This window comes from Gymnoscopelus braueri, assembly GCF_963280865.1.
Source record: "Gymnoscopelus braueri genome assembly, chromosome: 1".
Taxonomy (NCBI): Eukaryota; Metazoa; Chordata; class Actinopteri; order Myctophiformes; family Myctophidae; genus Gymnoscopelus; species Gymnoscopelus braueri.
Genome location: NC_137603.1, coordinates 59,964,787 through 59,978,148, shown reverse-complemented (window position 1 = coordinate 59,978,148; position 13,362 = coordinate 59,964,787). Strand labels below are relative to the sequence as shown.

The following is a 13,362-nucleotide window of genomic DNA, read 5'->3' as shown; positions in this document are numbered from 1 at the left end:
GTGTAAAGTAATGCTTTTTAGCTCAAATGAGAAAGTGACACAGATGCGTTCCAGGTCTTAATGGTCTAATCTAACAACAACAAAATTCTCTGGCTCAAAATATTTTCAAATGGGGGTCCACCACTGCCTGATACGTATCAAGTTGGGGGTCCTTGACATGAAAATGTTTGAGAACCACTGGTCTAGATCGCTACACTAATGGTGACGGGGGAAAGTCCTTGTTTAAACTTTAGTTCATAGTTGGCATCGGCAAGTCTAACTCTGAACATAAAAGAAATCGTTTTCAAAAGAATGTCTCAACTTCCAGTTTATCAGTCCTGCCACCCACAACGGAACAGAGATCAAAAGAAAGAAGGATGAAAGAAGCCAGCTGGGTTGTATCTATTGTAACATTATTAATTATGCCATGCTCAGCTGGGAGTGCAACAATAATATTTATTCAGCATGACATGAAAGCATAGGCCCCCAACTCATTATGCTACAGTACTTCCTATGGCTCAGCAGCCTACTGCATCTTCTTCACAGAACGCTTTATACTTTTTGAAAACATTCAACTTTCATTTTATGATAATTATATCGTCTCTGTCGAGTGGAAACCTCATATGTCCAAAACTGTTACTTTTCAGGATTCAAATAAAAAAATGGCAAAAGTAGCAGATCTACAAACGTTTCGCGCTAGCAGATCTGCTACTGTTGATGCTTTTGTGTGACACTGTATACTGTAGGGCGTTAATTTAGGAAAAGAATATCTGGAGATAAGTCGCCTGGGATCAATGCCATTTTCAGGGTTTCTGATCCGGTCATCAGGCGGCCGGAACCAACGACCAGAACCACCGGCGCCGTGCACCTCCAAAATGATTCCCCTAGTTTAAAATGTGTTTAGTTTGGTTTAATCGTTTCTTTTGCTATAATAATTGTTTGGTTTGTCCATTTTCTATTCGTAGCGCGACTAGCGAGACTAAACTAATTGCTTCACATTATGTGGGGAACAAAAACAATGCGATGCCAACCGAAACCAACCGCCGGAACCACGATAATTTTTTTTCTTTTTGGTATTTAGAACGAATTACCAGGCTTTCGTCCGCGGTGGGAAGGCTGGTGACGCGAAGTTAGGAGATAAGAGGTTTTTGCCCGACAACAACGATATAATGGAAGTCAAAGTGGCTCTGACCCGGCTGAAACCATGCCCACATTTGGAGTCATACGTCATAGTAAAGAATCACTGACGTCACAGGTCCGGGTCACATGAATCTGGAGATCCACTTTGGAGCCACGGTCGTTCCCATGTAGATCCCCGAGATCCACATGATTCTATTTTTACAGTGTTGGCTCTGCAGGAGTCTAGCTGCCTATAAGAGGGTCAGTCTGTTAGTGTGTGTGTGTGTTGTCAGGGGGGAAACAGCCAATGTGCATCGCAGCGGATGGGAAAAGTCAAGTATAATTTGACACCAGCTGCATCGTTAAGCTCATTATAGCCTCGCCTCCGCCCCCAAAAAGAATGAAAACAACGTCCTGTCAAGTCATCTTGTTGATGCCTAACAAGGAAAACGTTCAGATAATATTTAATAAGCAGCAATAATCAGCTCTCTGCAGTAAGAATGTTCAAAGACATGAGAGCATTCCATTCACAGATAAGGAGTGTAGACCCCCGAACCCCATCCTCACACTGAGGGCACCGTGACCTCACCTGTTCTCTCTGTAGCTTTCTACACAGTGTGTTCCTCCGGAGCCAATCTCCTAAACTGCTGGTTTTAACCCATTCAATCCGGGAACGCATCTCTATCATTTTAGATTTCTTTGGCTATTCAAAAATAGCAGATATACAAGCTCATAGCGCGGCACTCGGTGCCGCGCTATGAGCTTGTAGATCTGCTATTTTTGAAAAATCATGAAAATGTGTGCAAATCTTTTAATATATATATTTTTTAAAGCAAACATTTGTGAATATTTTGTTCCAGGGACCTCCAGAATCAAAGATTTTAGTTAAACATTTTGTTTAAAAAAATATATATTCATAACTCTTGAGAGTGTAAAATGAACGTTCATTTGGTTTCATTTTACACTCTCAAGAGTTAAAGATCTATAAGGGTCCATTTGGTTACCAACTCTCCATCATTTAGCTGGGGACCACCTGGAACCCCCTCAAGGACCACTGGTGGTCCCCCGGACCACTGGTTGAGAACCACTGGTCTATGGGGCTGGTTTTCATAAGCCTGACCAGTCCTGTTCCTCCCATGTGTGTGTGTTTGTCCACCAGGGTCAGCAGGAGGCTGTAGGCGTGGACGAGGCCGACAGAGGAGCGATGGCGGCGGCAGGAGCAGCGGCGGCGGCAGCAGCAGCGGCAGCAGGAGCGGGAGGAGCAGGAGGTGCGGGGGGGACTGGAGGAGGAGGAGGTGGAGGTGGTGCAACAGGAGCAGGGGCCGCCACGGCCAGCCCGGGGAAACAACACGCCTCCTCTGGGGAGCGCAAAGCCAAGAAAGAATCAAAGGATAAAGACAAATGTGTCATTTTGTAACATACAGCCGGGTATGTGTATGTGTGTGTGTGTGTGTGTGCGTGCGTGTGTGTGTGTGTGTGCGCGCGTGCGTGTGTGCGTGTTCATGTGTGTCTTTTGTGCATTTTGCTTATCTGTGAGAAGGGGGGACGGCGTTCGTTTCTACACAGGTTCGCCACACAGTGCACAGCCCTCCGCTTGACAATGAGGAGACGAGCCCGATTTATATTTATCCGTACCTGAAAATAGACGATCTACAAGCTCACGGCACGTCGCTGTCGCGACGTGTCGTGAGCTTGTAGATCGTCTATTTTCAGCGCGCAACCCCAAGTATAAATCAGGGCGATGAGGGCGCTTCAAACCAAGCACTATAACTATACCCTATAAAGATACAGTTTTAAAAAATCGTTTCTAACTCCAGTGGAAGCCAGAGTCCACATCACAACTACAACAGAGACGATGGTGAACCATTACAGTTCTAGTTCCACGTAGTGCTTGGTGTGAACAGCCCTATAGAGCAGTGGATCTCAACCTTTTTCAGGCCGTGACCCCCCAAAATAATAATCATGTTTGACCTGGGGACCCCCCACCCATTTTGTTTGACTCGGTTCCAAATATTGTGAAAATAGCAGATCGTTTAAAAGATAGCAGAAGTTTGAGAACCACTGCTCTATTAGAGGTAGAAGAGAAGATAGCTGAGAGAGAGAGAGAGAGAGAGAGAGAGAGCGACGTGCGAGAGAGAGAGAGAGAGAGAGAGAGAGAGAACGACAAGACTAACAGAGGACTTGGCGTTCCTAAACCACTGGTGCCTGCCATCCTCAATCCTCAGTGGACCCCCTGGACACCAGAGGAAAGGGACGCTACTACGACAACTACACTTATCTTTCGTAGAGAGTAGGCCAAACTTTGTTACAAGGCGCACAGTGCACTATATTTGTGACACCAGGGGGGGGGTCAAGTTTATCCGGGGAGGGAGGGGGGGGAGGGGTGATATATTTTATAGCAAAAAAAGACAAAAAAAAACACAAAGAAACACAATTGTCACCCTCTCACCATATTTTTTCAAGGAGAAACCATTGTCATTCATTTCGTTCATTACGGCAGTTTATAAGCTATTTTTTTGTATTAATATGTACTGAACATATATAGATAGACCTGCTTTTTGTTTTTGTTTTGTTTTTTTTCTTTTTGTAGATTTGTTTTGAGTGAGAGATCCATGGATTTGTACAGTTTAGCGGTTGGTCAGCGCGGCCGCGGGGCTCGTTTCACAGCCCCTTTCGGATTTGAAAAATCAGTCGCGTTGCGGAAATGCTCTCACCTCTTTTATTGATGCCAAGTTCAGTCGTTTTAGTTATTATGTACACGTGTGAAAGAGAGACTTGGAGGAAAGGTTTTATTTTTGTGTCAATCGAAAGGGATATCCTTTTTTCTTTTCTTCTCTTTATTTTCTTCATAAAAATTGCCTGCTGGGAATTAATGTAATAATAATATTTGTGTCCCCCTTTTAAACAATCTCTCTACCCCGATCCCTGAGGATTTGTGAAGGGTTTTCGATGCCAGATAGCTGCAGTGCTACATACTTAATAATAGTTCTTGGTATAATTTGCTCAGTTCATATTTGCCTTACCAGAGCATGGTGGTGTTGAATTGTGCTCTGTTTTTGAATGTGAATGGTGTTTGTAATATGTACGCTGTATATCCACAATGCTATGTGTGTATGATTTGATGATCACATCTTAAACATAAGTCTAGTTTTTGTACAGCATCGACAATATAACGCTTCGATTTCAATATTTGGAAATAGACAAATATTTACATTTTGTATTGCTCAAGCCAGTGGTTTCAAAGTGGGGTCCAGGGACTCTCAGGGTTCCTTGACGGGGTTCCAAAAGGACCCTTACAGGTCTGTAACTCAGAGAGTGTACAAATAGAACCGAATGGACCCTTACGGGTCCATTCGGTTCCATTTGTACACTCTCAGAGTTATGGGGGTCCTTGAAATTTTAAATAAGTTTGAGAACCATTGGCCTAAGCTATACATACAGTACAGGACATTTAATGTTTTCACGTCACTACATTCATATTCCGTTAACATCCACTACTTTCAGGACAATCACTTGACAGCCAGACAGGCAGGTGTGGCTAATGAGGTTAATTGAAGAACGTGTCTCTTCCTGAACCTGTTCCCTGAGTGAAGAGACGCATGGCCTGCAGAATACTGCTGACCAGGGGAAACGTAGAGTCGCCAATTCTTTTCCCGCCCTTTTTTCTTAATTTAGTCGTTATGCCAATCAACCCCCCCCCCCACCCCCCCCCCCCCACACACACATTTCTGTGTTGCCTCTGCTATTATTATTGTACCGTACAGTGAGGAGCCCCCACTGGGAGGACCTAGGGGCCCTATCTTGCGTGCCGCCTTACCCCGGGCCCTTATGCCTAAACTCTTTTAGGGAATAGAGGTTTTAAGTGGCTAACCTACCCCACGGTACCCCCCTCCTGAGAGAGGAGCAGGAGTTCCTTGTTATTGGAATCACCATTTTTGGTCCGTTAACATTTCTTGTTCAGTCTTCACCTCCAGGGAAGGCGATTTCAGGCCCGATGTGTACTTAAGTTTCGCGCCGGTGTTGTGCGCACCCGAAATAGCCGATCTACAAGCTCCCGCCTATTTTCAGTGCCCGACACAACGGCCTAGCCAAGTTTAAATCGGGTGTCGTGGGGCACTAGGCTTTCTTATGGGCTTTCTGCCCATCTGTTTGTCCCTAACAATTCTATACAGTACTTTGTATATCGTTGCTGTCGAGCAGAAACCTCTTATCTCCATATTCAAACTTTTTGTGCTTTTTCGTAAACTAGTGCCCTATTTGATCATACTACAGCGTGACACAAAAGCATCAAATCGCTTCGCACTTCGAGCTTGTGGATCTGCTACTTTTTGATACTTTTGAATTTGAATCTTGAAAAGTTTTGGACATATGAGGTTTCCACCCCGACAGAGACGAGGCCAAACAAAAGGCCACGAGGAAACACGAGACAATCCACTTTTTTTTCACATCCGACATCAGAAATACTCTCAGGCCTTCTTTGAAGGGACATATCCATGTCTTTTTTTTTTTATTGTATGATTTGTTCTGGCAGAACCCTGGGCTTGTGATGTATTCACTGCTTCAGACAGTGTGGGGGATGTGTGCGTTATAGCCATATTCATGCAATACTATAGGCCGGTGTTATAAGTTTGAAATGTGTGTTTTTGGTGTCCGGGGGAATATTTTGACTCCTTAGCCCTTTAAGACCGGGAACGCATCTGTGTCACTTTAGATTTCTTTGGGCTATTCAAAAATAGCAGATCTACAAGCTCATAGCGCGCCACCAAGTGCCGCGCTATGAGCTTGTAGATCTGCTAAAATGTGTGCAAATCTTTGAATATATATTCTACAAAATGTCTTCTAACTGAAAAAACGTATGTTGCTATATCAGTGGTGCTCCAACTTTTCTATGTCAAGGACCTCCAAAATGATATGTATTTGGCCGCAGACCCCCACCCAAAATACAGATCGGAGTTAAAAATGTTCGCTTTAAACATATACATATTCAAAGATTTGTACACATTTTCACGATTTAAAAAAAATAGTAGATGTTGTATATCTGCTATTTTTGAATAGCCAAAGACATCTAAAATGACACACAGATGCTTCCCCCGGACACTATGCTATGTACAGTAAGACCCTCGTTGTAGAATTCAGCGCTAACTTACGACAGTTGAATTAAGCTGCTGTGCTGTGACTCCCCAAAAATGTACAGCTGACAGGGTTTTTATGGAACAATATATGTGCTTTGCTTTGTCTTTTACACTATTTGGGTTTTTACCACCACAGCACTTGAGTCAAGGAGAAGATAATGGTGAAGGTTACATGGTTCAGTTTGTAGTCTTTTCCAGATTCTTTAACATTTCTCCTCGCAGCCGTCTTTAACCATATGAACCCTAGCGTCCCTATTCTGTGTCATAATAATAGGCAAACATGCGACGAAAATAGCCAGCCAAAACGTAGATCGGCTATCTTCGGTGAATAAAATTGGTTTAGGCTGCAGTGGTTACCAAACACTGTATTCGTGACACATTTCTATGGGTCACGAATACATATCCTGTTTTTTTGTTTACTACAATTTTATTTATGTATTATTATTTCTAAACATTTCTGGAAAATAATGTCAAACATTAGTTTTTTTCCAGATAATTTCATACATTTTAAAGAAATCAAAGAAATTCCATAAACGAAAGTCAAATAAACCTTTAAGAAGTAGTGAAAATAGCCGATCTACCCGAATTTCTCTTTTGGGTCTTGAGCTAAAAGGTTTGGGAACCACTAGTTAATATAGTAGGGGTTTAAGTTGTTAAAACAACAAACGAAGGACATGGCATCAATTACACTACAGGTCTAATTCTCTGAAATTATTTGAAATGCCAAGGAAGGAGTTGACGAGATTTGTACGCTGCTCTGTCTCACCTGTAGCATTAGCAACATGCATTTGTCTTTATAGATCCTCTCATAACTCAAACTAAAATTGAGAATTCTATTTGACCTTGAGCTCTAAGTTCTGCTTCCCTCAGACCGGAAACGTATCTTTGTGTCATTTTAAGATTTGTTTGGCTATTCAAAAATAGCAGATATACAAGCTCATAGCGCGGCTTTTTTTTTGTGTGCAAATCTTTGAATATATATTCTACAAACAGTTTTTTGAAAAGAAAACGTACGTTGCTATATCAGTGGTGCTCCAACTTTTCCATGTCAAGGACCCCCAAAATGTGTATTTGATGATATGTGTTTGGCCGCGGACGCCCATCTCAAAATGTGTTGTTCCAGGGACCTCCAGAAGCACAGATCGGAGTTAAAAATGTTCGCATTAAAACTTAAAAAATTGCAGATGAGCTTGTATATATGCTATTTTTGAACAGCCAAATAAATCTTAAATGACACAGGGTTAAACACTCCAAGGGAAGATAAAAAAAAATTAGCCCTCGGTTCCGTCATATTTATTGATTTCAAACTGTGTGTAGGGTTTTCTGAGTGAGAGGAGAGCCATGCAACTCACACATTATTAGTACACACTACTTGTACATTAGCTCGCCATTGAGATCATTACATTTATTCCCAGTATTTTTGGTAGTTTTGTTGTGTTTGTGTTACATTTTTTTTTTTTACCCATGTTCCTGAGCTTATTTGATCGGAAGGATTTTGTGTGTGTTCAATGTCTCAAGTGATTCCTTGTTTGCCTTGTAAAAGTGATTGTGGGGTAAATGTACAAATTTTAGTATTTTGACAAGGTGATCTATGAACATTTAGTCATTGTAATTGGTTTTGCACTGTTACATTGATATGCACTACTAAGAGAAGAGAAACATACCTCATTTTATACAGAACTGACATTGTGCAAGAAGAGTGCTATTGTTCTTTATGGGTACCTTGTAAAAAAAATAATGAAGTAATGGCCAAATGAAATAGCTGGACTTGCTAGCTGTTGCTTATCTCAAGCCAGCTGAATAAAATCGTAGCCTGCAAATGAATGAAAGGGCTGTTAATCTGTTTTGGCTTAAATATGAGGAGCACGTCTGTTTAAAAAACTACCCTGTCAATAGTACTTGCTGCAGTTTGATGATACCTTGTCGCTGTTGGGCGGAAACCAAGGAAATGGCAAAAAGAACCCGTGTTCAGATGGATCCATATAGTTATTATTTAGTCACAAGCTCTTGTTAATACTTTTCACAGGTTAAAATGCATAGAAAAACATAGACAGACTTAAAGGGATAGTTCACCCCCAAAATGACTTTTTTTCTATCGATTAGTCACCCCATGGAGACTTGAATTCACGGATATCTGAAGTCTCCTTTGTGTCTCCTACCGGTCATCAAATTATTGGCTTAGGAATGCAACAAAAACAAAACAAATATCCATGAATTCAAGTCTCCATGGGGTGACTAATCGATAGGAAAAAAAAGTCATTTATTGGGTGAACTATCCCTTTAACTCCTTTCAACATGGGGTCCCTATTTTTGGCACGTCATTACAGGCGAACTATGTGTGCTGTGAGCGCTACTTTTACAACAAAATGTATAAAATAATGAATGAAATAATATAAAATTAGGGCATTCATTGAAAGAAATGATTCAATATGGAGATGCAAGGTTTCTGCTCGACAGCAACGACATGCAAGTTAGTGGTGCACCAATATCAAAGGTCAAAGGCCAACAATAGTAAGATGAGTACTAGCACAGTTATTCCATGGTGCTGTAATGTAGTTTGTAATTACTTTACAAAAACAGAGGTCGAGTCTTTACAATTATGCTACATATATGTTTTCGCCAAACGTTTTCCAAGGAAAATACACAGATTGGACAAAGACTGCAATAAAGGAAATTATTTAACCCATTAAGACCGGGAACGTATTCCGTGTCATTTTAGCTTGTAGATCTGCTATTTTTTTAAAAGCATGAAAATCTTTGCAAATAATATTTGAATTTAGTTATTTTTAAGCAGACATTTGTAACTCAAATCTTTGCTTCTGGGGGTCCCTGGAACTAAATATTTTACAAATGTTTGCTTTAAAAAATAGATATTCCAAGATTTGCAAAAAAAAACATTTTTTTCAAAAATAGCAGATGCCGCGCTATGAGCTTGTATATCTGCTATTTTCGAATAGCCAAAGACCTCTTAAAATGACACATTTGTGTTCCCTTCCCTTAATGGGTTAAAATGGCACTCTTGCTTGCTCAGCCAAAAAAAAAAGACAAATAAGAACGGTATTGGTGCAGCCCTAATTCAGGTCGCTATTCTTCCATTCAAATGCCATCGTCTTTAATTGCATAGCATTTCATGAACACATGTCATGTGGCATGATGCCAATATTCAGGCATAATTGGGGGGGAAAGAAGTTAATTCTTGGTAAACATGAGATGTTGACATCCAGACTGATAAACCGTCTGAGGTTTTCTTGATTGCAATATCAAATCCCAAATGTTTTTTTTTGTTTGTTTGTTTGTTTTGGTTTGTGATACATGTATAGTGCTGAATGCAACATAAGGCATACTAATCAAAGTAGCTACTCCAAGTGTATGAATTTGTCATTGTATGACCCTTTATGTTGATATTTCACTTATGTAAAAAAATACAAACAGAAAAAGGAACCCGTCTAGTTGTGCATAATGGAAGGGTAAATCTCTTGTGTTGGTTTAAATGTCCATCTATTTACATAAATGACCAAATAATGTATGTAGCCTTTCACAGTACAGTCACAAAATGTATATGGTGATATATACACATATATATAACAAAATGCCTTATAGACGAGGGATATTGAACCTGATTAGAAGTACCTGGATAATAAAAGACTAAAATCTGTATTTGTTTTGCTGTCATTGTTTGTGGTAAGGTATAATATAGATTTAAAATATATATATATATATATACACACATCAAAAACCCTAACGATCGATTGATTGTACAGAACACCAGTGGTGTAAAGTGACGAAGTACATTTACTCAAGTACGTAATTGCTCAAAGTACACTTTTGAGCCATTTTTATTTAACTGGAGTATTAACCATTTTCAATACTTTTACTTCTACTCCACTACATCTCAGAGGCAAATATTGTACTTTTACTCCACTACAATTATTTGACAGCTTTACTAGTTACTTTGCAGATGTAGATTATTATTACAAAACATGCATTAACCACTTCAGCCCTATATTCATTTCGGACATTTGAAAATAGCAGATCTACAAGCTCATCGCGACACATTGTGAGCTTGTAGATTTGCGCTTGTAGATTAGACTTGTGAAATGGGACATTCTGCACAATGAGTTTTGATACCAATACTTTTGTACTTTTCAAGTAAATTTAGAATTCCGGACTTTTACTTGTAAGTATTGAGTATTTCTACATTGCAGTATTGATACTTTTACTTAAGTAAAACATGTGAGTACTTCTTCCACCACTGCATAACACAATGTCATGTGGACACATATTTTTAATGGTTATGTCAGTGTGGCCAAAACTGATTACGAACTAGGAAGGTCATAATACTGTAAAAGATCTTGGGTCAGTTTCACACACTACAGCTAATGGAGAATGTGAGGACTGAGAACATTGCAAGTCATGACGAAACGGTCTCTGACATAATCACTTTAAATAAAAGATTCATCATAACTGAACTGGACTTGACACTGTAAGTGCAAATAATTCTACATGGAACTCAAGATATACCAGATACCACAAATTCCGACGAGTTATGAGCTGTACTTTATGGAAGCTGTATTGAAAAGCATATTTCAAAGAGGTATTTTTGTGTATCTTTTATTTTGTAAAATGACACAATATGTTCTACATCCCATAATGTTTGATCCGTTATGCAATTTTAAGAAATGAGTGATCCATCTTGATCTCCAGACCCATTTCTTTACGATTTTCAATGGGATTTTCAGGTATTACGATATTTGTACATTGTCAACAGTGTGTAAGGTTGACTAACAGGTGTATGGGCCTTGCCTTCTGCTGATGCAGTGGCCATCACTAGCAATGACTCATTCTTATTAGCCTACACCGAAGATTTCAGGGGCCTGGAGAGACTTGTTTTTTTTAAGCTGTGACCATGCAGCTATTAACAATATAAAACATTTCATAAGGGTTTGTTGCTATTGCAAAGGCTTTAAAGAATGTGGTTGCATTTTATTTTAGATACATTTGGGCATATTTTTCCTTTGTTTTCCCATGTTAGAAAATCAGGGGACCATCCAGTAGGTGCAATTGGAAATATATAATGCAAATTTTAACTTAAATAGGCAAACAAAAGCTTGTTGCAGATTATCAAAGCTTTTTCATCATCATCATAACCTTTATTTCAACTCGGAGTACAGTTGAGGGCAAGCCCTCATTTTCAATGTAGCCGAGATACAACATAGAGCATAATCAACAGGAATACATTTACATACATCAAATAATTAATAATCAGAGAATAGAAATACTCAGTATTTCAACGAAAGAACAGGAACTTTAAATAAAACAGTTACAGTCTGGTACAAAGGTGCTGGAAACCATTGCTCTATATTGACCCAATGAGGGCAGTAGCCTGATTTTTAGGGACTTCTGAAGCTCATTCCAGGCAGATGGTGCACTAACAGAGAATGCTGCCTTGCCTAGTTCTGAATTCACAAATGGAACCTTGAGCGTCAGGAAGTCACTCGAACGGGTCTGGTGGGTACTAGGCTTCTGATCCAACATATTACAAATATATGGGGGGAGCATTCCTGAGATAGCTTTAAAAATAAACAGATACCAGTGCTTATCACGTCTCACAGAGAGTGAGGATAAGCCTGCGTTCTCATAAAGAGTACAGTGATGTGTACCATATCTGTCACCAGTTACCCACCTTAAGGCAGAGTGGTATACTGTGTCGAGGTGTTTTAAAGTTGAGGGGGCAGCAATCCTATAAATAATGTCCCCATAGTCTAACACGGAAAGGAAAGTGGCTTCAATGTTTTTTTTGCAGGATGCAGGAAAGCACGCTTTATTCCTATAGAGAAAACCAATTTTCTGTCTTAATTTTGTGACAAGGTTTTCGATGTGGTATTTAAAAGATAATTTTTCATCCAGCCAGATGCCAAGATATTTATACTCAGAGACCCTCTCAATTTTAGAGCCACTTGAAGCGATTATAGATAGATTGTCATGGTTGGTGGTTTTAGCCCTAGAGAATACCATGAGCTTAGTCTTGCTTGTATTAAGTACAAGCCTAAGCTCAACCAGGGCATCCTGGAGAGCGTTGAATGTGAGCTGCAGCTTCATATTGGCAAGATGGGCTGAGTCTGCAACACAATAAATAACCGTGTCGTCGGCATAAAGATGTGCATGACAGTCATTTAGAGTGGAGATAATATTATTGATATAAAGCGTAAAAAGGACGGGGCCTAAAATTGAGCCTTGGGGGACACCCATGGAGACTGGCTGGAACTCCGACTGAGTGCTCCCGACTTCACCGATTGATACCTATCATGTAAATAATTGTGAAACCAATCGGTGGCTGCTCTGCTAAAACCAATGTTGTGCAATTTATGAATTAGTATGTTGTGATGTACGGTGTCAAATGCTTTAGATAAGTCCACAAAGATGGCGGTGCAGTGGTTTTTTGTCCAGAGCAGTTAAAATGTTGTCTGTAACTAGGGTGACAGCTGTTGTTGTGCTATAGTGAGCTCTGAAACCAGATTGGTTTACATTTAAAATTGAGAATTGTGAAAGAAAAGATTTGAGCTGAGAATTTACGAGTGACTCCAAGATTTTGGCAAGACAGGGTAATTTAGAGATAGGTCTGTAATTATTTAAATTTTGTTTATCTCCACCTTTGTGAAGTGGAAGGATATGGGCTAATTTCCAGATATGAGGGAAATGACTTGTTGTGATTGAGAGATTGAAGATGTGTGTTATGCGTGTTACAATAAGAGGTGCTGCTGTCAATAAAAAGAAGGGGTCCAGGTTATCCTCTCCAGTCGAGGTCTTGTGATTGATGTTAAGTAGGGCTTCCAAAACAACAGTGGTAGAGAGGGGTTGAATGTAAAACTGATCTGTTGTGCTATTTCTAGGATCGCTGAGATTGCTGTAATCAGTAGAGAGTGGGGGTCCATTGTAGGTGTTGGTAAACAAGTGCCCAGCATCTGCAAAATGTGAGTTAAAATGAGTGAGTTTTGATTCTTGACTATCAACCATAGTTGCTGAACAGGAAAATGAGGAAAATTACATCGCAATATTTCAAAAGGCTGCCATCAGAATCAGCCGCTACATCACAGGTTTACAGGTATAAAGAGGGTGAACTGTCGGGTGAGCT

The 13,362-nt window shown here is 40.0% G+C and overlaps 1 protein-coding gene across 2 annotated transcripts in view; it reads left to right on the top strand.

Moving 5' to 3' along the window:
• The window catches only part of mindy2 (MINDY lysine 48 deubiquitinase 2), a 53,644-nt gene extending 50,925 nt beyond the window's left edge, over positions 1-2,719 (top strand). The window contains exon 9 of one of the 2 annotated variants that reach the window (XM_080436632.1): positions 2,258-2,719. In XM_080436632.1, coding sequence (XP_080292758.1) covers positions 2,258-2,515 — 258 coding nt within the window. In that variant the 3' untranslated portion in view covers positions 2,516-2,719. The remainder of the gene's footprint in view (positions 1-2,257) is intronic. The other variant, XM_080436631.1, reaches the window with a different exon arrangement.
• The last annotated feature ends 10,643 nt before the right edge of the window (positions 2,720-13,362 follow it).